The sequence below is a fragment of the Mastigoproctus giganteus genome, chromosome 4 (assembly GCF_048544385.1).
Source record: "Mastigoproctus giganteus isolate SK-2022 chromosome 4, ASM4854438v1, whole genome shotgun sequence".
Taxonomy (NCBI): Eukaryota; Metazoa; Arthropoda; class Arachnida; order Uropygi; family Thelyphonidae; genus Mastigoproctus; species Mastigoproctus giganteus.
The window spans coordinates 195,499,251-195,526,891 of record NC_143578.1 but is presented as its reverse complement, the minus strand read 5'-3'; the positions used below and the strand labels follow the sequence as shown (position 1 = coordinate 195,526,891).

Genomic DNA, 27,641 nt, shown 5'->3' with positions numbered 1-27,641 from the left:
AGGATATCGCGGTTTACTGTAGCCAGGCAACTTCACAAAGGTGGACTTTTTGCCCGACGGGCAGTACGCTGTATCCATTTAACACCTGCCCATCGGGGACACCGTTTACAGTGGTGCATCGAACACAAGGACTGGACAGCAGTGCAATATGGGTAAGGTACTCTTTACTGATGAGAGTAGATTCAGTCTTAGCAGTGATTCTGGACGTCAGCTAATTTGGCGAGAGGTTGGCACGCGGTATCACACCGCAGACATCACTGAAAGGGATCGATATGGCGGTCGAGGTGTTCTCGTCTGGGGAGACGTTATCTTGGATGGACGTACACAACTCAAGATACTGGAAGGCAGTACTGTAACCGGTGCACGCTACTGTACTGAGGTAATCATTCCCCATGTGCGTCTGTTCCGAAGTGCCATTGGCCCCGAGTTCGTGTTTATGGATGATAACGCCACACCCTATCGCACTGCAGCTGTTGATATGCTTTTGGAAAGTGAGGACATTGTTTGTATGGATTGACCTGTCCGTTCCAGCGATCTAAATCCCATCGAACACATATGGGATGCTCTGGGGCGACGCCTAGCGGCACGTCTACACCCACCAGAAAATGTTCACCCGCTGAAGATGGCACTGACAGAGGAATGGACGATGTTACCGCAAGAACCTATCAACAACATTGTTCTAAGTATGGACAGGCGGTACAAAGCCTGCATCGACATTACGGGTAGCCATATCTCCTACTAAAGACCACCTCTTCCCTTTGTTCTATTTTTGGCAGTGATGTATCTGTATCATGGCAGCCAGTGCTATGTTGCCATTTTTGAATAAAGTTTCTCTGTACTGTTTTGTTTCCGTTGTTGTGTCAGTGTTGTTTCCTTCATCATTTCTATACCTCACGAGGTTCCTTTGGTATGCTTTCCCCATATCCAGGCCACTCCTATGAGAAGCTACAAGAAAACCTGAAAACCTGACTGGTCCTTAAGTTTTGCACCCCAGTGTATGAGATGACTAAAACAGAATTCTCCAGATACTTAAAATTTGGTTTAAAAATTGTTAATAAATTAAATGGAATTAAAGATACATAACCAGAAAAACGTAATATGCAAAAATGTAAGCGACTAAACAAATGTCTAAACTGTAAAGTCTGGGTGGAAGGAGAGAAATGATGCTAAGTGATTGTTATTTTTTGTTCGGTTCAGATTCATTAATATTAGTTTCGCAGCCTGGGACAAAAGGGTTTTGTTTTGAACTATTAAGTTAGGGTCTAAATTCCATTAGTTAATAAAGAAAAGTGTGTTGAAGGGAAAGCGCTTTTCGGTCGAACGGATTCTGGTTAATAAAGGGGAAAGGGTGGATCTGGACCTTGAATGCTTCCTAGAAGAAATTGAGAATTTTCCATGCTATTAATTCCCAAATTTCTGGGCATTCAATGACAAGAATTATACAATTTGGCAAAAAATGAGAGATTGTTGTACCAAATTGAAAGAGAAAACTCAAACCAGTTAAGACAGTCAACTATGAAGGACTGAAAAGAAACAGGTTCATAATGGGACTTTAAAATGTCCATTTGAGAAACCAGCGTTCGAGAAAAGAGATTTGTTGATATTTGCATTGGCAACTCCACCCCAGACAGGAGAAGCATAAAGAATTTTTGGCTTGATTATTTTTGGGAAGAATTGGATGATAATATGAGCAGAGTGGATTTGTTTTAGGTTTTGTTTTCCCGACCAAATGGCTGTTGTGAGTTATTTCAACAGGTAATTTCAATGAGTGGAGATGTTGAATTTGTAGTCATAGAAAATTCTAAGATCTTTGTGGTCAGGTACAAGATGAATGGTTTGAGCATATAGTGAGATGGCGATAGGAAAGATGTTTTTCTTAAGAGAAAATTGAAGGCGACTAGATTTTGATGGAGTTGAAAGGGCAAAGATTAAAAGAGTTAAGGTACGAAGAGAATTCTTTGAGAGTATTATAGATAAGCTCTGGAGGCCTCATTTTAGAAAGGATGTAGAGCTGGTGGAATAAGTGCAGAGAAGGGCAATGAGATTGGTGAGTGGAACAAAAGGTTGGTTTTACCAAGAAAGACTTAAGTTCTGCAAATTGCAGCTTCTGTAGACTAGGCACCTGCAAGGTGATCTAATTGTGGTGTATAAGTCGTTGAATGGATTGAGCACGCTCAATGCTAATGGGATTCTTCCTGTTGTTCAGTTTACTCACCTTAAGGGGCATACATTCAAATTGAGGAAAGACAATTGTAGAATAGATGTTCGTCAATTCGCCTTTAGACAGCGGGTAGTTGATAGTTGGAACAAAATTCCATCTGTCGTAGTTGGAGGTTAGCAACTTAAATAAGTTCAAGGCAGAACTAGACAACAATTGGAGTGAAATGGGAAGGTTTTTTTTTTTTTTTTTGGCTGATGCTATATAAGCTTGTTTTCTTGCATCATATAGCCTGCTAATGCTTATGCTAAGTCCTTGTGTGGTGATAGATGATTGAATTGAATCTGAGGTAACATGATTTTAACATAACATCGTCTACATAAGTACTTACATTATTATGGATTTATAAGAAAGGTTGGAGGATTTCACAGAAAATTATTGCCGATGGTGTCCCACCCTGAGGGATTCTAGAAGAGCATATGGAACGATAAGATTTATTATTGCAGTTTGATACAAGAACCCTTTCAATCAGGAGGTTGGCAAATAAATTTAGTATATTTCCATTTATGAGGTAAACCTATTCAATGAGATTCAGCAGAGGGTTTATTGATAAGTTTAAGAGATTGATAAGTTTATTGATAAGATTTTTAGCGCTGCGTTTGACCATACCAAATGCAGAGCTAATACCAGTATAAATTATGCCAATTGGATTTTTAGAGTTAAGGGTATTCAGAATGATTAAATTTGTTGGTCAAAGTGATTTGCCATTATTTCCCGTAGTGAATGTGATTATTACGTACAGTATTGGAAAAGTTTATGATAGTGAATCTGATTATTATGTATTGGAGGAGAGTTTTAAACAAAAGAGGAGGCTTGTTTAATTGGATGTGTCTTAAATACGTTTGTCTACATTTTTGCATATAGTAATAGTAATAGTAATCATGGCATGTGATGTAAAAAAGCAAGCTTATGAGCTTATGTAGCATCAGCCGTAGTGAATCTGATTATTATGTATTGGAAAAGTTTATGATAGTGAATCTGATTATTATGTATTGGAAAAGTTTATGATAGTGAATCTGATTATTATATATTGGAAAAGTTTATGATAGCGAATCTGATTATTATGTATTGGAGGAGAGTTTTAAACAAAAGAGGAGGCTTATTTAATTGGATGTGTCTTAAATATGTTTGTCTACATTTTTGCATATAGTAATAGTAATCGTGGCATGTGATGCAAGAAAGTAAGCGTATGAGCTTATGTAGCATCAGCCAAAAAAAAAAAAAAAAAATTCACACAACCATTCCCTCTAAATGTTTGTCCAGTTCCTTCTTAAATTTGAACCTATCAACTTCCACAACGATAAATGGAAGTTGGTCCCAGCAATTAACCACCCGCTGGCTAAAGGCAAATATCTGCACATCTATTCTACACCTGTCTTTCTTCAATTTGAATTTATGTCCCCTTAGGTTCGTAATCTGAACAAGTGGAAGAATCCCATCAGAATTCAGCGTGCTCAACCCATTCAAAGCTTTAGACACCTGAATCAGATCACCTCGCAGGTGTCTAGTCTCCAGCCGCTGCAATTTGCAGGACTTAAGCCTCTCTTGGTAAGAGGATCCCTTCATTCCCCTCACCTGTGAATTCTTCGGTCCACAGCATTATTATTAATGTGATCCATTTTAGTCCGATTTGAATTTGGATACCTTGTAATTCATAAAGGAATTTCGTTTCACCCAACCGTGACTTATGTTGTTGTCGAATCAAGCGAAGAGATCTTTTGGTTAAGAGCTGGAGCTTTTTCGCATTCCCAAATCGTCTTTGATTTAATGATGTGGTGACGGGTCTTTCTTTTTCCAGTTTTTTTATCTCTGAGACCAGTGGTTTAGCTACCATGTAGGCAGGCAAGACAATTTCCTCCGGACCCGAAAAAGGGTAGCTACGCTAGTGTCTGGGACACTTTATAAGCCAAAAATACCGACATCAGCATCCAAAATCAAACATTTTCCTGGAATAGTTTTTATTTTCATTTTCATTTTCATTAGTGGCGCTGAATGCAAGATTTTTATAACGTGACTGTTATTGATGTTTACACTATCTTTTGGCGATTGAGTTTGAAATGTTTTCGTATCCTGTGGTCCAATGTTATATGGTGTAATTAATAATTTATTTATTAGTATTGATTTATTTGTATTGTAAATTAATTCGGAATTCATTTTGGCGGTTTGTAATTTTGTCATTTCATTAAACCAAGTTAAGAGGCTTTAAAATGCAGTCTAATGTTTTAACCGAAACAACAGACGAAACAAATTCCTGTGAATAAAAAAAAAAATATATATAAATATATATACTGTATAAATATATATATATATATAAATAAAGTGGATAAAACCGGGAGCAAGCTAGAAACGAAAAAGGCAAGTACAAAACATGCCATGTACAGTACACAAATATATATATTTTAATTTGAATATAGAGCAGTGGAATCCATAAATGTAGAAAATGCTAGTGTTTTATTTATTTATTTATTATTATTATTATTTATTTATTTATTTTTTTTTTTGCACCACTGTTTTTTTTAAAGGGATTCGCAAGTGTCCTCCTGTGAGTTACAAAACCCCAGATATAGGCTGGAACTTGTGGTTGGTCACTCGCACACTAGAAATACTTTCTTGGATTTATTGGATGATTGCTTTCCACAGCAGCATTTTTGAGAGGCAACCAGAGAGATACGAATCTGCAGATAAAGGAACCACTGGGTAGCAGTGATCACAGTGTACTGAGGTGGGATTTACTCAAAGATGTAACCATCATCGGGAGTAAAGGAAAGGGTTTTTGCTTTTGTAAAGGTGACTACAGTGGTCTCAGATATTTTTTTAAATTTTATACAGTGCAACCAATTGCTGATGTTACCAACACCGAATTCTAAATGGGAAGCATTTGAGGAATTAATCTTGGGAGCTACTAGGCTTTTCATACCAACTAAGACATACTGTTCAAGGTTTAGGCCTAAATGGATGTCAGATGACCTAATGAAACTCGTGGCATAGAAGAAAAAATGCATGGGATGCATATAAATTATCAGGAGACACAGATGACTATGGTAGACATAAGATAGTCTGTAATCAAGTCAGAAAGGATGTTTAGCAAGCAAAGGAAGATCACGATAAACCTTTAGCAAAGAATGCAAAGAAAAACAGTAAAGACTTCTTTACTTAGGTAAACTCTAGAAGGAAGGGGATGAATCAGATTGGTGCACTTGACATTGCTGGTTTGATTGTTATTGAACCTGCTGAGGTAGCTGACAAACTGAATGAGTATTTTGCATCTACATTAACACATGAGGAAGTCTGTAGGGAAGTGGAGGCAAGAAGCTTAGCAACCTCTGGCAGGGAGCTAAATGATTTTGTAATAATTGAGAGCAATGTAGAGAAGAAATTGTTGAAATTGAACATAAGAAAGGTACTTGGGGTGGATGGGATCTATCTATTTATATTGAAGGAAACAGGAAAGGAAGTAAGCAAACATTGTCATAATTATGAAAGTTTCCTTGGATTCAGCGGAGATACCCATGGACTGGAGATGTGCAAATGTGACCCCAATTCACAAAGGACGATCAAAGGGGGTGACACAAGTAATTACAGACCTATTAGTTTAACTTCTGTTCTGGGGAAATCAGTGGAGGCACTGGTCAGAGAAGCGCTGCAGGATCATCTGGACAAGACTTCAGTTCAGACACAGCATGGGTTTGTTAAGGGGAAGTTGTATCTGAAAAATTTGATTAGATACTATGATGTTGTCACAAGGGAATTGGATGCAAAGAATAACTTTGATATCATATACTTGGATCTTAGGAAGACTTTTAATACTGTTGCACATGGGACTGCTGAACAAATTGGAGCAGTGTGGCATTGGAGGCAAATTGCTGCTATGGATAAAGGGATGGTTGAGTGGGAGAAGACAAAGAGTGGTAATCAATAGACACTGCTCTTCGTGGACTAATGTTATTAGAGGAGTCTCCCAGGGTTCATTGTTTGGTCTGTTGTTGTTTTCTGTATTTATAAATGATATTGATGATGGTATATCAGGCTTAATGTCCAAGTTTGCAGACGATACGAAGGTTGACAGGGTTGTTAAGGACACTAATGACAGTATGCTGCTGCAACAGGATCTAGAAAAGTTGAGCAGGTGGGCTGAGAGGTGGCAACTGTTAACATTGACAAATGTAAAGTACTGCATATGGGAAGCAATAACCCCAGAGTATCGTCTCAACTGTGTGGTACTACACTGACAGTTGTTATTTGGTTTTTAGGAGCATTAGCAACTAAAGCCATATTGCTCCGGGGATATGCAGTGGTCATTTCCTGACCTTTCTGCATCCTCCGTGTTTGGTGGTCACGGTCTCGAACCCAGTCTAATCAAGAAGTGCTACACTGACAGCGGTAGAGAGTGAAAAGGACCTGGGGCTAATTGTGCAGGCAGATATGAAGTTTTCATGAGCTGCTCTTGCAGACCGTCTGCAAGAGTAGCTCATGGTGTATTTTCAATGATATACAGGGATTTTTCTAGCAGGGATAAGGCAATGGTCAGGCCACACCTTGAGTACTGGATACAGTTCTCGAGGCCTCGTTTTAGGACGGATGTAGAGCTGCTGGAACAATTACAGAGAAGGGCAGCAAGATTAGTGAATGGAACAAAGGAAGAAAGTCTTTCTCTTACGAAGAAAGGCTTAAATTTTGCAAACTATAGTGTGTCTGGAGACAAGGCACTTGCAAGGTGATCTGATTGAGGTGTATAAGGCTTTGAATGGTTTGAGCAAACTCAATGCTGATGGGATCCTTCCTCTTGTCCAGATTAATTTCCTGAGGGATATAAATTCAAATTGACAGAAGACTGTTGTAGAATATCGTGAGTGTGGGCTTGGCACACCCAGGATCCTGAGCAGGATTTCATCATTCTTCTCTTTCTTGGTGATTCCCTTCTCTCTCTCTCTCTCTCACAGGGGTAATTCATTTTTTTTTGCTGGTGCAGCATAAGCCTCAGGCTTCCTTGCACCATATGGCTAATAATAATGACACATATGCGGAAATTTGCCTTTAGCCATTGGGTGGTCGACTTCTGGACAAACCCTCCGTCATTGTAGATGTGGAAAGCTTAAATAAATTCAAGGCAGAACAAAACAGACATTATTATTATTATTATTAATATTCATATGATGCAAGGAAGCTTTTGAGCAAATGGGTCGGCAAAATGGGATTTTTTTTTTATTTTGGCTGATGCTCTATAAACTTGCATCATATGCCTCTACTAATACTAATTCTTGGTCAGTTTGTTATTAGCATCAGCATTAGTAGAGGCATATGATGCAAGAAAGCAAGCTATTGCAACATCAGCCAAAAAAAAAAAAAAAAAACCCACTCCCATTTCACCCCTCCATTCGCTTGAAATATCTGTCCAGCTGAGCCTTAAATTTATTTAGGCTATCAACTTCCACAACAAAGGATGGAAGTCTGTTCCACCAACCAACTACTCGCTGGCTAAAGGCAAATTTCTGCACATCTGTCTTTCCTCAATTTAAATTTATGCCCTCTCAGGTGATTATTCTGAGCAAGAGGAAGAATCCCATCCGCATTGAGCATGTTCAAACCATTCAAGGCTTTATACACCCCAATAAGATCACCTCGCAGGTGCCTAGTCTCTAGACACTAATTTGCAAAATTTAAGCCTTTCTTTGTAAGAGCAACCCTTTGTTCCATTCTCCAATCTTGTTGTCCTTCTCTGTACTCATTCCAACAGCTCTACATCCTTCTTAAAATGAGGCCTCCAGGCCTGTATGCTAGAAAAATTCCTGTATATCATTGACAAGACACCATGAGCTACTCTTACACACCGTCTGCACTGCTTAGAAAACTTCATATCTGCCTGCACAATTCCCCAGGCCCCTTTCATTCTCTACCACTGTCAGTGTAGTACCACATGGTTGATACATTACTCTGGGGTTACTGCTTCCCTTATGCAGTACTTTACATTTGTCAATATTAAACTTCAGTTACCACCTTTCAGACAATCTGCCCAACTTTTCTAGATCCTGTTGCAGCAGCGTACTGTCATTAGTGTCGTTAACAACCCTACCAACCTTTGTATTGTCTGCAAACGTGGATATTAAGCTTGATATACCATCATCAATATTATTTATAAATACAGAAAACAATGGACCCAACACTGAACCCTGAGGGACTCGACTAATAACATTAGTCCACGATGAGCAGTGTCCATTGATTACCACTCTCTGTCTTCTCCCACTCAACCATCCCTTTATCCATAACAGCAATTTGCCTCCAATGCCCACTGTTCTAATTTGTTCAGCAGTCTTCCATGTGCAATAGTATCAAAAGCCTTTCTAAGATCCAAATACATGATATCAAAGTTATTCCCTGCATCCAGTTCCTTTGTGATCACATCATAGTATCCAATCAAATTGGTCAAGCAAGACTTTCCCTTAACAAAACCATGCTGTGTCCATGCTGTAACTGAAGTCTTGTCTAGATGATTCTGCAGTGCTTCTTTAACCAGTGCCTCCATTAATTTTCCTGGAACAGAAGTTAAACTAACAGGTCTATAATTACTTGTGTCGCACTTGATCCTCCTTTGTGAATTGGGGTCACATTTGCACATCTCCAGTCTGTGGGTACCTCCCCCGAGTCCAAGGAAGCTCTCATAATTATGGCTAAGGGTTTGCTTACTTCCTTTGCTGCCTCCTTTAATATAACTGGATAGATCCCATCCACCCCAGGTGCCTTTCTTGTGTTTATCTTCAACAATTTCTCCTCCACTTTACTCTCAGTTATTACAAGATTCTCTAGCTTACTGCCAGAGTTGAATACACCTCTGGCATTCCACTTGCTGAAGAACTCCTCATGTGTGAATGTCGATGCAAAATATTCATTTAGTTTGTTAGCTACCTGAGCAGGATCATCAACAGTTGACCCATCGATATCAAGTGGACCAATCTGATTCATCCCCTTCCTTCTAGAGTTTGCATAAGTAAAGAACTCTTTGCTGTTTTGCTTTGCATCCCTTGCCAAGGATTTCTCGTAATCTGCCTTCGCCTGCTTAACCTCCTTTGTAACTTGGTTGCATATCAACTTGTATCTATCATAGGCTTCTGTGTCATGTGTTAATTTGTAAGTATCCCATGCATTTTTCTTCTCTGCCATATGCCTCATTAGTTCATCTGACATCCATTTTGGCCTAAACCTTGAACAATATTTCTTAGTTGGTATGTAAGGCCTAGTAGCTTCCAAGATAAGTTCTTTGGATGCTTCCCATTTTGAATTTGCTGTTGGTAACATCATCAGTTGGTCCCACTGTATAGAATTTAAATACTGTCTCAGTCCATCGTAGTTGCCTTTACGGAAGCAATAACCCTTCCCTTTACCCCTAATGGTAGTTACCTCTTTGAGTAAATCCCACCTCAGCACACTGTGATCACTGCCACCTAGTGGTTCATTTATCTGCAGATTCTTAATGCATGAAGAATCACTGCTGATAATCAAATCAAGAGTATTACTCCCTCTAGTTGCCTCCCGAACATGCTGATGGAGAAAACAATCATCCAATAAATACACAAAGCCCTGCTAGTGTGTGAGTAACCAGCCCCCAAATTCCAGTCAATATCTGGGAAATTAAAATCTCCCATTATAAGACTCTCTGATTTACTGGCCCACTCTATTTCCCTGTACAGTTCCTTATTATACTCATCAGAGTCATTAGGCCTATAGCACACTCCTACTCTCAATTTTGATCTCCCAATGCTTATGTCACACCAAACTGACTCAACACTGCACTGTCCGGCGATGTCGACTGGCTTCACTTCCTTGGTTTTTATGTGTTTCTTAACTAATAGCATAACCCCTCCCCCCTTCCTATCCTGTCTATCCTTTCTGTAGACGTTGTACTCCCCAAATTGCAGTTCTGCATCCCTTATATCTGTGTGATGCCACGTCTCTGATATCCCAACAATATCTGCCTTTGATGTTTTGAGCAATACCTCAAATTCATCAAATTTATTTACTAAACTCCTAGCATTGGTGTACACGCAAGTGTACCTGCACCTGTTTCTATTCTTAGCTACCCTAACACAACCCATGTGTTTACTTGTACCGCAATGGCTCCCAGCAGTCTCTGAAATACCATGCATCTTGTTTTTCAGGCTTCTGCTCATTCTAATAGAAGCAGTGCAAGAATCTCTTTCACCTCTGCCAGTGGCTACTGTCAATCTATTGGTCTTTGTCTCCCCCCAAGCTAGCAGTTTTCCGACCCACCTAACACTGCCTCGATAGCATCAGCAAATATTCTTGCACCCTTTCTATTTAAGTGTATCCCATCCCTGTAGAAGCAATCTCTCTCTCTCCTGTTAACAAGTACAGTCCAGGCTGAAAAAAATTCTACCCCTTGAGCCTTGCACAGTCTTTCCAGGGCCGAATTGATCGACAAGGCTCTCATCATATACTCCCTCCTATCGTGTCTGGGCAGAATTGCAGACACTTTCAAATTCAACCCTAATTCTCGGCTTTTGTTCAACAGTGACCTGTACTTGTTAAGTAATTCTGCCGGTCTCCTACTCTTAATATTATTAGTGCCAATGTGTACAACTATATCACCTTTTGTGCCCTTAAAAGATGATATTCGCTCTACAACGTCATCAACCTTTGCCCCTGGCAGACATACCCTGGTCCTGTTCCACCTATCTTTTTTACAAAGCATGTTCCCCGTTTCCCTGACAATAGAGTCACCAACAACTACTAGTTCCTTCGGGACCAGCGCATTCTGCCTTGGGGGTTGTCTCTGTGTCTCGCGATGTCCAAGTGCAAGCTCTGGCGTTGATGTGGGCAGCTGAGAGCTTGATGGGCCCCTCAATTTAGTTTCTTCGAGGGCATCTACCCTGTCCTTCAAGCTCTCATATAGGCCCACAAGAACGCCGAGTTGTTGCCTGATATCAATACACTCCTTGCATTGCGCACACACAAAGGCATCCCCCATGGCAGTATCATGTCCCGTACCCGATTGCTCTGCAAACATCAAGCAAACAGTGCATTTTATAAGGCTGTGAGTCAGAGGACAACTGCCCCCCTCAGTTCTGCTCTGAGCCACAGCACTTCCATTAGCTTGAGCCTTTTGCTTTGCTGCTCTAGTCTGAGTCATGATTCTATTAATTTATTATAATTAATTATGTTAAATATTATTAATTATATTACGTTTGTAATCTAAGTCTTTATATGTATTTATTTAAACGTACAATTTAACTGCTAACGAAGTTCAACTAATGCTATCTAGTACGGTATATAACTATCGTATCACAAAGGCGGGAAAATTACGAACGGTAGCGGAGTTGAAACACGTGGAAACCCTTACCGATACTTTTATGCAATTACAAGGCCGAGTAAAGAATAAATACACCAGATTAATCAGAAAATCACAAAATAATGTTATACTACTAAATTTAAATCAAAAGTTTTAGAAAAACAATTTCAAATCAATAAATAAGAAAAATCCACTTAGCGGCTTTGAACACGACCGTCTCTAGGAGCCTCGTCAGCAGAATGCCTCACAGACCCACTTAGCTTACACAGAGGGAACAGTAATATAAACACACAAAACAAAGCAGCACATACAAAACTAAAAACATTATTAAGAAGGCACCATATGTAACAACTGCTAATCCCTGACCAGTGACAGGCAAAATCTCACCGAGGGAGATATATGATCCTTTTGGCTTGTGGAAATTTGCCACCCACACTTTCCTATCATTATGCCACCATGCACAGATGGTGAAAATATATGGAAACCGGAAACCACATCATGTTAAATTTGGGCAGATAGCATCTCAACATTCACAGGACTGCATCCATTGTTTTTATCGTTTTTATTAACTTTGCTCTTGTAAATAGAGAAATAAAAAATATATATATATCTAAAACAGCACTGTCTTATTGTGCAGTACTGGGAACTATTAGTGGAGGTGCAGTTTTGTTTTTCCTCATGCAGGCGTCAGTTTAGTATTAATATTAATAGTGGCAAAGTGATGCAAGGAAGCAAGCTTATACAGCATCAGCCATAAAAAAAATTATAATAAAATAAAATAGTCTTTGGTTTGTAACATATTACATCTATTTGTATTTAACACCAGGCATTAGCGCTTGGTATCATTAACATTTTAAATTATTTTCAAGATCAAGCTTTTTAATCCCTTTTATTTTAACATTAATTAATTTATATTCTTTTTTTAGTATTTAATTTGAAATAAAGTTGTGTTCCATTTCACCCTGAAATATATTTGAAACTTTTGAATGATAAAAAGAATCATTGAAGCATTTCTCTGCAATTGCCTTTTTAACCACAAGCTCCTGGATTTTTTTTTCATCCCGTAAGTCTGTTGGTCTCAGAGGTGTGTTTGTGCATATGAATATTCACATGGTGGCTTGTTTTTCTCAGTATTCAAGTTATTAATTCTCCCACATTTATTTATACAGTGCTAAATTTAATTTGAAAGTCTCCTGAATTTCTGCTTAGATAAAGTATGTACTTTAGATGTACTCTACTCATAAGGCATTTTATACTGCACCTGAAAGCATTGGTATAGTATTAAGAAATATTCCTGTGTTTTTCTGAAGTGTCATTTATATTACAGTAATACCCCGAAGTTACGCGATAGGTGGGTCCGATGAAAATCGCTTAAGTCGAATTCGCGTAAGTTGGGCTACAACTTTGCATATAAATACATATAAATTTTGTGTAATTGGGAACAAGGACTAACAAAAACACTAGTTTAGAAGAAAAATATTTAATAAAATTGCAGTTCTTTATACATATTAATACAAAATATGTATTAAAAAAATAAATGAGTTACTTAAAAAAGTTATTTTGATGTTGATGGCTTCATAAAATCTAACAAATTCGTCTGACGACACAGCGCCTTCTCTTTTTTCATGCAGAATTTCTTTGTAGCAAGCTAATAATTTTTTTATTCCTTGCTTTGTAGCTATAATGTTTTCTTCGTTGGAGTCTGTGTTCTAAAAGTTTTAAGCCCTTTTCAATTGAGCTGAGACCTTCTGTCAAGCTTGCAATTGTCGTGTGCTTTTCTGGGGAAACTGGCTCTGAAATGTCGGATACTTCAGCAACGTATTGCTCACGCATCTCTATGAGCTCATTCATTGTCAGCTCCTGACTATGTGAATCCAACAGCTCGTTGACATAATCACTATTGACTTCCAAATCTAATTGCCTAGCAAGATTAACAACTTCTTCTATCACATGAGCGACATAATCAGTGTCTGGCGTTGTTTTCCTCTCGTTTTTTGAAAAAAAAAATGGACAAAGTTTCTTCCAGACACCATTCAATGTTTTTTTGTGAATTTTATTCCAAGATTCTTCAATGATTCTTACGGCATCTAAAACATTGAATTGTTTCCAAAAATCTGTAACAGATATCTCACTATTTTTTCTCTTAGCTTCATTCAGACGTGCAAACGAATGCCTCGTGTAGTAAACCTTGAATGTTTTGATGACTTCCTGGTCCATCGGTTGAAGCAGGCTGGTGGCAGGAGGGTGACCGGGTGCATTGTCAATAAGAAGCATCACTTTAGAATCTGTTTAGACTTGCAATAATGTTCAACTTCGGGTATGAAATGGTGACCAAACCAGTCCTCAAAAATGGAAGCTGTCACCCAAGCTTTATGATTTGACTTCCAAATCACTGGTAAGCTAATTTTAGATATATAAACCAAATGAAAAAATCAAGAACCGCGTAACTCCGAGGTTACGTAAGTTGGGGTAGCGTAAGTCGGGGTATTACTGTATTGTATAATTTCTTACTTGAATCGTACTCGTACTTTCATAGTCTTATTGCTTTTTAATATCTTTGTTTCTGCATATTTGAAAATATTTCAGCTTTTAATACATCAAGAGAAGAACATTATGTGGTTGTTCATAATAAATTAATTAAATGCAAATTACGTTCAAATGAATTTTATTGTGTAAAAAGTATTATATTAAGTTGGTTATATGCCCACATAATAAATAAGAAATTTAATAAGAAATCCACAAAAAAGTTGCCAATTATTAAGTATTTTATTATACTTAATAATTGGCAACTTTTTTTGTGGATTTCTTATTAAATTCCATCATCAGGTGTGATGATAAGATCTATATGGTATCCAGAAAAGTTGCCAATTAAGTATTTAATTACGTGGAATTATGTATTTTATTATGTGGGAGTATAACTAAATTAATATAATCCTTTTTACAAAGTCAAATTCATTTTAGAATAATAATTCATGTGGTTTAATTATAATTATTCACATTTAATTAATTCATATTTCAACTTTCCTTTTATAGAATTGGTATGGAAGACCTTCCTGAAAGGATAAAACTTTTACTTCCTAAGATGATTTCTGACTTTAATATGGATATTGTTAAAGAAGATGTAGTTGGGAAACCAATCATCTACCTTCTTCTGAGATGTATTAACTTTTTTTATGGAAGTGATGTAGGGAATAGAGATGAAGGTATGTTATTGATTAATTAACTTATATACAAAAACAAAGTAATAAATAAAATAAAAATACATAATTGGATTAACAAAAATATTGATGGATAATCCTTAGAGCATGACATATCACTATCACCATCTTATGCACTAAGTATATTGCTGTATTGGTCCACACTATTTATGCTTGAGCCCTTGAGGAATGAACAATTCAGAAAAAAAGAATAATTTATAGGTAAAATAATTCTTAACCATCCAATATTCAGAAGTATAAGTAGATTATATTTTTATATTTTTACCATCCAAAAAAAAAAAATGTTATACCTCCCGAGCAAACGTTGCAGATTCTAAAAGAAATTTATTTGCACATTCCAGAAATAATGAAATTGTCTATCACATCTCTGTTGAAAGATATAGTGAAATTTTTTAGTAACTTAATAAATGACCAATTTCAAATATCATACAATAATACATATGCTATCTTAAAAATGAGTGTTACTGATTTTAAAATACTTCAGTAAAACATATAATATATTACATACATTTCTATTTCCTTATAAATGTTTGCTATTCAGAGAGTTTCTTATCCCAGCAACCTTAGTACTGCTTTTCCATCATGGATATGTCCTGATGAAAGTGTTCCCCTTGCTCATCACTTACATTTCCCAAACTATGAGAGTAGAAACTGAGATCGGAATGAAGAAAACGAATTTTCAAAGACGTTTGGCAGCCCATATCTTCGTAACCCTGCAGCCAAGTTGACACCAAAGATTCATAATTATCTTCTTTTGTTCTTCCAAGAAATCCATGCACAGCTGCTTTAAATGATTGCCAAGTGGCTAGTTCAATATCTTGTAGCTTTGCATCAAATATATATTTGAGGAGTCTCTTTATTTGATGCCCAGTGAAAATTCCTTCTTTTAGTTTTGCATTTGTTAAATTGGGAAACTTTCCTAGGGTAGTAAAATCCACTTTATACTTTATCCAGAGCCTTAACAAAATTTTTCATTAATCTAAGCTTTATATGCAAAGGTAAATGAAGAACCTTTTCAGGTTCAAACAGTGCAGCATATTTTATATTATTTCTCCCTGGTAAAAATTCCTTCCTCTGTTCCCATTTCTTCACAATATAATGTTTTTCTGTTGCATAACTGCCCCACAAACATGGAAAACATAGTATTTTGTGAAACCTCCCTGTAGAGACCAGTGAATAATCCGGTTACTTTAAGATCTCCATAGACATTCCAAGCAAAATCATGGTACTTAATATACTCTGGACCTCGGATTATGTCACGTTTTTTCAAGACAGCAACTTGAAGTTTAATAGCTGATGGTGAATGCATTTCCATTGTGCAGAAAAACTGTTTTTAATCTTACTTTGAAGGATCAATAAATATATGGCATTCATTTGGATTGTGCTCAATGCTCATTAGTGGTCTTAATGAAAATTCAGAAGACCACTAATATCTTTACAGAAATACACACGTCTTTCGTAGCAAAATATTTTTAAAAAAAACTTTTTAATGTACTGTAATTTTAGTTCTTACTTCAAGTAACTTAGTACCAAGGAGTTCTGCTTGTTGTTCAGATAAGTTTAAATCAAAATAAGCCATTCAACTCTTCTTGCTTAATTAAGTGCAGTGCATTTTAATTTTCTCATTGGTAGTTCAAATCTGTTGGAGTGGATGGTCCATCAAAGTCTAAAACACAAGAATCCTTGCTATGATCATTGCTGCTTCCTTTATCCCATGATTCTTGGAGATCTGGTATTAGCAGATCCTTATTATGTGGAACAGGCTACGTGATTTTTTTTTTTTTTTTTTTTTGGATATGTGATGTTATGCTTGCTTTTTCTGGACATCCTTGATTTATTTGTCATGTAGAAATAGCTATCATCACTGTGATTGTGGCCCCGAGTGCCAAGCGATAGTGACAAGCGATTTTCTTCCAGTGATTATAAAGTGATCTCCAAAGTGATATAGTTTCTTTATTTTCCAGTGCGTCTGTTATTTTATTTACTTGAAGTGGTTCTGTGCTTTAAAAGTCAAAAGTAAGAACCCAGAAAGGCAATCCACCTTTCTTTTCTTATTCCTTATATATATATCACTAACCAAATCCACTAACTTAAACAACCGCTTGGTCACTGGTGGCACCGCTCCTGCCTCCACATGGCGGGGCCGGTAACCTGGGGGAAAAACCAACCCTCGGGGCGAAAAGGAGCAAAGATGGAAACAAATGAATTTCCACGTTTAGAGCCGAAGTGCTCTCAACATGAACTTGACAATGACACCGATCATGACTTCTCTCTTTCAAAGAGACTTAAAAAAGACACTAGGAAGCAGGAATCTCCAGCTTTCCTAATAATACACTCTTTGTCATCCCAACCTGTGAGCAAGCTCTCACCTTTCATCATCCAGAGATGCCTTGAAAACGCTGCAGGTTCACCAAAAATGGTTAAACGTCTCCAATCAGGAGATCTACTAGTAGAGACTTGTTACTCAAGACATTCTGAGTTATTACTACAACTTACTTCTTTAAGCGGAATACCAATTCAGGTTACCCCACACAACACACTAAATTCTTCCAAAGGAGTGATCTCCGAATGGGATCTATTATATGTTTCTGAGGAAGAAATTGTCCAGGAGCTAAAAGATCAAAATGTCTCTCATGCAAAACGTATCATGATCAGAAAAGACGGCAACTTAACTCCCACGCGAAACATAATCTTGACTTTCAGTACGCCAAATCTACCGGATTCTGTCAAAGCAGGTTACTTGAATTGCCGCATTAGGCCTTACATCCCAAATCCGCTCAGATGCTTTAAATGTCAAAAGTTCGGCCATTCTCAGACAGCATGCCGTGGAGACGCCATATGTCCAAACTGCAGCTGCAAGAATCACACACAAGCAGAATGCAAAGCTCCAACACCACAGTGTCCTAATTGTAGTGGCAAACATCCAGCCTACTCTAAAGACTGTGAACTATGGAAGATAGGTAAAAAAATACAAAAATATAAAATTGAAAATAAAGTCTCTTACCAAGAAGCGAAAAAACAGATCAACTTAAGTATGCCAAAGCGCACTTATGCTTCTACCACTCTCAAACATGAATCAGTAGCATGTCAGACTGAAGTATCCATCTCTCCAAATATATCAATATCAGACTGGGCACGATCAGTACTCTTGATCCAGCATCCATCTAAACCGAATTCAATAGACCAAAGCAATAACACGCCACTCACAATTCCAACCCAGAGACTTCCGCATCATCAGGCAGCAGAAAATTTGCAAAAACCGCATTCTGCTGAGACGAAAGTATCAGGTCTAACAAGCATGGATACGGATGATTCTATCGGTCAAGAAGAACTGCTTGAAATACATGCAGAAGATGATATGGACGACAGCAATGAATCGGGACGTCCCACTTTTCCCCGAAGAGAAAAACCAAAACCGGACCGTCATAAACAGTCAACATATAAAAAGCAGTCAGATACATCTTCCACGAACAAAACCAAATAATGGAACACATCATTCAATGGAATTGTAGAGGTTTTCGTAGCAACATCGATGATATTAATGAACTAATTCACTGCTTCAATCCGGTAGCTATGTGCCTACAGGAAACCAACTTGACTCCCCAAGTTTCCACCACAGTCAAAAATTACACTATCTACAGACAAGATAGATCTGACACTAATAGTGCTCATGGAGGAGTAGCCATCCTGTTGGACTCAAGAGTTCCTTCCAGATGCATTCCATTGCAAACCTCTTTAGAAGCTGTTGCCACACGCATAGTAATTGGAATCACCGTTACATTGGTCTCAATTTATCTTCCACCAAATCGTCCATATTCTATCCAGGAAATCGAAGATCTCGTGTTGCAACTACCAGTTCCCTTCTGTCTACTAGGTGACTTTAATGCTCACCACCCATTATGGGGTTCTTCCAGCTTAGACAGGCGTGGAAAACTTGTTGAAACGTTAATAGATAGACAGGATCTAACGTTGTTAAATACTGGCTCTCCTACCTATGTTCATTTTCCTACCGGATCAACCTCTGCAATAGACCTTTCCATTTGCTCTCCAGTGCTCTATCCAAGTATCCAGTGGGTAACTCTTAACGACCCTCACAACAGCGATCATTTCCCAATAATATGCAAAGTTCAAACTTCCCGTTCATTACCAACAGACAATCCAGTAAAATGGAAATTTCCGAAGGCTGACTGGATAAAATATAGCTCGCTTGTCTCGTTCGACAACCATATCATACAGTGCTCTTCTATCAACCATGTTACTGAACATATAACAAACCAAATATTAACAGCTGCAACTGCTGCAATTCCACAATACCAAGTCAGGAAAAAGCGAAAATTAAACTATTGGTGGAACGAAGAGTGCAACAATGCAAAAAAAGAGAAAAACAAAGCTTGGAATCAATTCCACAAACATCCAACCACTTCCAATCTTATTAATTACAAGCGACTTAGAGCAAGAGCCCGTTATATCAGACGGAAAGCAAAAAAAGAATCTTGGATTAAATTCGCTTCCTCAGTTAATAAAAATACAGACATCAGACTGATCTGGAATAAGATAAAATTGTTAAATGGCAAAATTCCTCCAACATCTACTCCACTAATTAATTGGAATGGACAGGAACTCTCTACTCCTGCAGAAATCGCAAATGCACTAGGATCTGTATTTTCCCAGTTGTCCTCCTCAACTTCTTATGACCAATCGTTTCAAAAAATTAAAGGTGTAACTGAAAAATCCAAACTGAATTTCACTGACAGATGTGCACTAAAATATAATCAACCATTTACCATGGTTGAACTCCAGCATGCTCTTACCAACACAAGAAACAGCGCTGCTGGCCCTGATGGGATATTTTATATAATGCTCAAAAATTTAAATACAAAGTCACAGTCATCACTGCTGTTCTTCCTCAATCGAATATTCACTGAACATACATACCCAAGCTCCTGGCGTCATTCCTACGTTCTGGCTGTCCCAAAACCTGGTAAAGACAATTCTGTTCCTCAAAACTACAGACCAATTTCACTTACCAGCTGTCTGAGCAAAACCCTCGAAAAAATGGTTCACCACCGTCTGACTTGGTATCTTGAGTCCCAAAACTTAATCAATAACAATCAATTTGGTTTCAGAAAAAATCGATCATCATTGGACCTTATGATTAAAGCCGAAGCAAACATCAGAAATGCATTCATCAAAAAGGAGCATCTCGTTATGGTCTGTCTGGATATTGAGAAAGCCTTTGACACCACATGGCGTTTCGGCATTTTAAAGGATCTACATTCTCTTGGCCTGAGAGGAAATTTGCCATATTTCATCAAAAATTTCTTAGAACAAAGATCCTTTCAAGTTCGTTACCAAGGAATTCTCTCTAAAAACTTTGCTCAGGAAGAAGGAGTCCCTCAAGGGTCCGTTCTCAGTGCCACTCTATTTGCAATTAGAATTAATCACTTAACTGAACTTATTCCGAAAACAGTAGACTCATATCTTTATGCCGATGATCTCACAATTTCCTGCCACTCTCAAAACATGAACTACATTGAGAGACAATTGCAGATATCAATAAATCAGATCCAGATTTGGATGACACAAAACGGTTACAGACTATCCAGCCAGAAATCTACTGCCATTCATTTCTGTACCATACGTAAAATGCATCCTGATCCTGAACTCCATTTAGATAACCATCTTATTCCAATAGCAAATAGTATTCGTCTACTTGGCTTAATTTTTGACTGTAAGTTAAACTATCAAAAACACATTGAACATCTCCGGACAGCTTGCCAAAAAAAAATGAACATACTCAGAGCCTTATCAGCAACAACCTGGGGAGCAGATCGCTACACCTTGCTTCACTTATACAGATCCATAATTAGATCTCGTCTGGACTATGGCGCACCTGTCTTTGATTCTGCTAGGGAAAGTGTCTTATCTCGTCTCAACCCTATTCAACATTCAGCTCTAAGAATAGCTCTAGGTGCGTTTAGAACATCTCCAGTGCAAAGTCTCTATGTAGAAGCCTACGAAGCTCCTCTAAACATCAGAAGAAAGATGCTACTATTGAACTACGCCACCAAGATTCAAAGTCAGTCGACGCATCCTAATTGGTCAATATTTAATGATCCGCCACTCACCATGTTTTATAGAAACAAGCCACATGCAACGAGGCCTGCAGGTATTAGGTTAATGGAACTAGCAGAAAATTGGAATATACAACTCAATAAAGTCCACCAAGAACCTACAGATCACGTTCCTCCATGGTCTGTCATCTTGCCGTATTGTGACTATTATTTCCACCAATGGGGAAAACACTCTTTAACGGGTATTAACATCCAGCAGCTCCACACTGCACATTTACAAAGTTATCCTGACTTTGCGAAAATATATACTGACGGCTCAAAGTCTGAGAATGGATCAGGTGCAGCAGTGGTATTCCATGACACTATCACTTCCGTGTCACTTCCGACAGAATGCAGCAGTTACACCACTGAACTATATGCCATAAAACTTGCTCTGGAAAACATTTCCCATCTCTCAATCAAAAAGAGTATAATCTACACAGACTCGCAAAGTGCCCTATTAGCAATGCAAAAGATTTCCCCACCTACTCATCCGCTCCTACAGCTAATCAGATCAGAATTGATTCGTCTCCGAGATCATCGGCAAAATGTTGTCTTCTGCTGGATCCCAGGCCATACTGGAATACCGGGAAACGAAATTGCAGATGATGCTGCCAAGCATCCATCCAGCACATCCCCAATGAATTTTCTGGTCCCGTTCAGGGATTACAAAGTACATATACGTAATATATGTAAGGAACGCTGGAAACTACAATGGCAAACGCACATTCACAACAAACTCCTTGAAATTAAACCTATACCGCAATTATGGGCCTCCAATTTTCGTACAAACAGACAAGAAGAGGTCGTCCTGGCCAGAGCCCGAATAGGCCACACCCATTTGACCCATCTATTTCTGTTATCAGGTAATGACCCTCCACAGTGTTCACATTGCCACAAGCCACTAACAATAAAACACATACTCTTGGAATGCATCTTGTATAACAACTCCCATCTAATTTCATTCACTTCTCTCTCAAACTTACAGGAATTGTCACTTAGCCACATCATAGGCGAAAACTCAAACATTACAGAATTCTTTCTCTTTCTGAAACGAATAGGTTTATATAACCGTTTCTAACTGCTCCCATAGAAACCAATAAAATTAGTATTAACTACTATGATAGGTGCAATATGGCCTTTGTAGCTTTTGCACCAGAAAAATCCAAGCACAACAACAACAACAACAACAACAACAACAACACTGTGATTGTGCAGTTCACACCAAACAGTTTATATTTTAGGGCTTAAAAATTTTGCACATAAACATCGTAAAAGTGAGAAAACCTCATTAATTAAGCGTGGGATAATTTGGTGTCTGATAATCTGAAGTGGATTCAATTCCTCCATGTGAATAGAGTTTTGTTTGCTTTTTTTTTTCTCAGTATGGTTATTTCAGAGTGCATTTAATTTGAATACAAATTGCTGTCCCAATGACTATTACGTTTTGATTATTATGAAATTTTATGTTGCTGAGACACAACTTACTTTAGGCATTTTTCTGAAGGAGGAGGAGGTGAGGAACTATTCTAAACAGTTGTCCTCTTTTCTTTTCCATATGAGCATTTTAGAGCCAATAAAATAGTGACTTTATTTGTACAGGACATGTTTATGCATACAATATGTTCGGTTTTCTTTGTGTTGGTGAAGGAAGAGTGAATAATGGTGATGAAAAGAAAACATAATGAAGTGTTAATATCAAAGAAGATGGAGATTTTATTGTATTGGACAACAAGGAGAAAACAAAAACTTAAATAGTGAAGGAATTTGGCATTTTATCATTCTACTCTGTTAACTGTGTATTGTTCTGTCCTGTCCACTATTTATTGTACATTACTCTTTGCTGTCCACATATGTGAACAATCAGTGCTGTAGAATCTGCAGCAGCAAAAAGAAGTGATGACCCTTGACAACTAAAATGATTGCAAGGAGCAAAGTATGCAGATTTTGAAGAGAAAATTTGAGTGGTTTTTTGAAGCAGGAGCAAACAAAATACTAATTTCTGGCTCATTGTTGAAACTGACAGAGTAGCTTACAAGATCAGATGTGATTCCAGTGTTTAAATGAATAGCTACAGCTTTTCTAGAAATGGCAGGAGTGTTACTGAGAACTGGTAGAAGAGCATAAAATGAATTGCACCGTTATGCACAGGAGAAAATCTCTTGTGCGTAACTGACCTTTCTACAATTTATATCTTTATTTGTAAAATAAGAGAAGTTTACCTCAATATAGTACGTAGAACACTTCCGTATGATACTCTCCAGAAATTAAAACGAAAAAATCAAAAATCAAAAAGGAAAATCGTTTTGCAATTTTTTCGTTAAATTCTTTTAATTAATTTTCTTATTTTTAATAGCGTTAAATTGATTTTTAATTATTTGTTACTCTAATGTAAGATTTTTGATTTTTTTCGTTTTAATTTCTGGAGAGTACGGAAGTGTTCTACATACTGTATTGTATTGAGGTAAACTTCTCTTATTATTTTACCAATATTGATATCAACGTAGAACATATCGAGCATTACAGCTGTGGTTCATACTATCTAATTTACGTCTTTGAACTTTGGCCTTTAAAGGTGAAACATTGCGGCAGGCAGAAATGAAAATAGCAACTGATTATTGGTTTGAAATGAAGATGGATTTGAAAGTTACAGCCATTTTTTTTTTGGAAGTATAAGAAACCTCAATCTTTCAAAGGGATAACAGATCTTCATTCTGATTACAGAACCAACAAAAATTATTGTATGATTGGTAAACTGTTCTTGGAGTGGCTTTTATGGTTGGAGAGGCACAGCCAACTGGAACAGAAAAATCTTTCTGATTGCAGATCATTCTGTTCCTACCGTCCAATACAGATTGTTGCCTGAAACCCCTAGACCTGAGTATTCTTTCAAAACAGAAGTGTTATCACAGTATTATCTCAGAGAGAGAATATCAGGAAATGGAATCTACTTGATACCATGTGACCTGTAGTTATGGCATGAAATTCTACAGAGCCCAATGCATTACTAAAGCTGGATTTATGACAACTGGAAGGAGCTGACAGCTGTACTGGATTGTTCAGAAAATTTTGAAGATTTTTTTCAATGCGAACTCCATAGTTGCAACTTCTAGCAGTGTCATGGACATCCTTGAGACTCAATCAACTGTGCAAATCATGGAGAGAGAGAGAGAGAGAGAGAGAGAGAGAGAGTGTGCCTCTTCAGCTTCCTTTGCATAAAGAAGCATTTGTAGTGATGGCTCTACTTATATTACTGCTATAATGTGGGGGTTCGAGCCCGTCACCACCAAATACGGAGGATGCGGAAAGGTCAGGGAATGACCACCGCATATCCCGGAGCAATATGGCCTTAGTTGCTAATGCTCCTAAAAAAAAAAAAAAAAAAAAAAAAAAAAAAGCTATAATGTGGAATGGTGAAGGCGGCATGTTGGAAGTATTAGAAACTTAATGAATTTTTTATTGACAAGTATAAAGCTGTGAAAAAGCAGAGCAAGACCGATGAGTTCTTCAAAAAATTATAATTTTTGTGTGTTGTTTGCTGTTGTAACCATTGCAGTAACTGGGGTAGTTGCCACATGGAGTTGAAGAAAAGACCCAAAATAGCTGAATTTGTAATTCATTTTGCATAAAGAAGCATTTGTAGTGATGGCTCTACTTAATGTGAAATGGTGAAGGCGGCATGTTGGAAGTATTAGAAACTTAATGAATTTTTTATTGACAAGTATAAATCTGTGAAAAAGCAGAGCAAGACCGATGAGTTCTTCAAAAAATTATAATTTTTGTGTGTTGTTTGCTGTTGTAACCATTGCAGTAACTGGGGTAGTTGCCAAATGGAGTTGAAGAAAAGACCCAAAATAGCTGAATTTGTAATTCATTTTAAAAGTATGATTAATGTAAATAACAATTATACAGTTGTTTTTTTAAATGTTATTATGATTACCTGTGACATTTAAATAAAAGCTCTAAGGTCTGTAGCTAAAGTCTTATATAAAGAAGACTTTTAGACTTTTGGATAATTATTTTATTTTATAATTTAATTATTATGCAATTAATTAATATTTAATATAATAAAAAAATAATGAAAACAAGGGTGCATTTGAAACTACTGGCTCGAACCACCTATTTTTCACATTAAATTATCACATCTGGTGATAATTTAAGCTTCCTTGAAATTCAAATTGATATATACTTGTTAAAAAATTTTTACAGTATTAATAATTTGTACTTAATTTTAAATTAAATTTCTATAAAGATGTGTAGCAGTATGCATGTGCGCGCGCACGCGCACACACACACACACACACACACACACACACACACACACACACACACACACACACACACACACACACACACCTGTTTAATTGTATCAAGAATACAAGCATTATCTAGTTTTGTTAGTAAAAATTTTAAATGTTTTAATAAGTAAAATAGGATCAGAAAGCAATTATTCATTATCACTAAAATTTGCCTGAAAATAAAAAATTGCTGACGTTACCTCATTTTGTATTATTTTTTTAGTTCCTTATTTTTATTTTTTCTCATTTTAGATAATAATATTCTTGAATGTTTAAAAACAACTCAAATATTATTGGATATCTCCTGGGAAAAGCTTAATATTGGCCCTTGGAAAGATGTTGATATCTCCTGGAGATATTTATACTCTTATGCATCTCTTTTTAAAGTGCTATGTTTGCTATTAAATTCAAGTAAGGAACAGGTATGATTTTTAAAATTCATTCCTTACTTTTATTAAATAAACTGATAGAAGATTTAATATGTTGATGTTTTAATAATTTTGAACACAGCTTTGAACAACTACCACAATTTGAAGAGCTTTGAAAAGCTCCCACAGATGAAGAGTTCAAGGCATTTTTTTTTGCCTTATCTCTTCATCGTATTTTTTAATTTTTAAAGAAAGCATGAAAAAAATTACAAAAGTGTCTTTCATGTTGTGGTATACAGATTGGTTGAATTGACAGCATAACTTGCAGACGCTGGAACTTATTTCCAGTCTTTTCAGTCTGATTATTTACTTAATTATAAGCAATAAAGCTGTTGCCATTGCTTTTCAAATGGCTAATAAAAATGAATGTAATATTATTAGCATTAGTACAGGCATATGATGCAAGAAAGCAAGCTTATGCAGCATCAGCCAACAAAAAAAAAAAAAAATAAAACGCTCCCATTTCACCCCTCCTTTCGTTCCAAATACCTGTCCAGCTCAGCCTTACATTTATTTAGGCTATCAACTTCCACAACAAAGGATGGAAGTCTGTTCCACCAACCAACTACCCGCTGGCTAAAGGCAAACTTCCGCACATCTATCCTACATCTGTCTTTCCTCAATTTGAATTTATGCCTCTCAGGTGATTATTCTGAGCAAGAGGAAGAATCCCATCAGCATTGAGCATGCTCAAACCATTCAAGGCTTTATACACCTCAATCAGATCACCTTGCAGGTGCCTAGTCTCCAGACTAGGCATGTAATTTGCAAAATTTAAGCCTTTCTTCGTAAGAGCATCCCTTTGTTCCATTCACTAATCTTGTTGCCCTTCTCTGTACTCATTCCAACAGCTCTATGTCCTTCTTAAAATGAGGCCTCCAGACCAGTATACAGTACTCAAGGTGTGGCCTGACCATTGCCTTATACAAGGGGATAATCACCTCCTTATCCCTGCTAGAAAAATTCCTGTATATCATTGACAAGACACTATGAGCTACTCTTGCAGACCATCTGCACTGCTCAGAAAACTTCATATTTGCCTGTACAATTGCCCCAGGTCCTTTTCGTTCTCTACCACTGTCAGTGTAGTACCACAGAGTTGATACGTTACTCTGGGGTTACTGCTTCCCATATGTAGTACTTTACATTTGTCAATGTTAAACTTCATTTGCCACCTCTCAGCCCATCTGCTCAACTTTTCTAGATCCTGTTGCAGCAGCGTACTGTCATTAGTGTCCTTAACAACCCTGCCAACCTTCGTATTGTCTGAAAACTTGGACATTAAGCTTGATATATCATTATCAAATTATATTATATTCATTTTTAAATAATGAATATACTATTAGTATTATTAGTGGCAAAATGAAAAAGGAAACAAGCTTATAAAGCATCAACCATAAAAAAAAAAAAAAAAGCTTTGTAATTATTTCATTTCCCCATTCCTTTTAATAATTTGTCCAATCCTTTAAATTTATTCAGAATACCCACTTTCACAACACCAGATGGAAGTTTATTCCAGCAATGAATTACTATCTGGCTGAATGCAAATTTCTGCACATCTGTTCTGCAACTATCATTTTCAAATTTAAATTTGTGTGTCATCTTGAGAAAGAGTAAGGGTGCCATAGTCATTTAGTGTACTCAACCTGTTTCTTGTCTCCTCAGAGCCTGGTTTTCAGGTACTATAAATTACAGAACCAAAGTCTCCTTTGTGGTAAGAGTAACCTTCTCGCAGAGAAAAGTTAACGTTGGATAAGGCAATTAATAAGCCAAATCTAAAATGAGGTTTCCAACCTCATTTTAGATTTGGCTTAACAATAGGGATAATCATCCCTTTGTTCTTGTTAGCAGAGTTCCTGTTTATCATTGAAAGAATCCCATTAGCTGTCCTCACAGTCTAACAGTTATCTCTAGGTCTTTTCATTCTCAACTACCTTGAGATACTACCCAAATGATATGTTATTATGAAATTACTGTTTTATCAAGGGATATAAGAAAGTTAAAACCGAGATCATTTTAATATTAAAAAAGCTGTATGGCCAATGAAATAAAGTAGTAAGGTTAT

The 27,641-nt window shown here is 37.2% G+C and overlaps 1 protein-coding gene across 1 annotated transcript in view; it reads left to right on the top strand.

The window, feature by feature from the left end:
• Positions 1 to 14,562: 14,562 nt before the first annotated feature.
• Positions 14,563 to 27,641, top strand: part of LOC150087301 (lysine-specific demethylase 8-like) — a 75,468-nt gene continuing 62,389 nt past the window's right edge. Inside the window, exons 1-2 of the mRNA XM_090371965.1 lie at positions 14,563 to 14,722; positions 25,401 to 25,570. Of these exons, the coding sequence (XP_090228091.1) occupies positions 14,602 to 14,722; positions 25,401 to 25,570 (291 nt within the window). The 5' untranslated portion in view covers positions 14,563 to 14,601. The remainder of the gene's footprint in view (positions 14,723 to 25,400; positions 25,571 to 27,641) is intronic.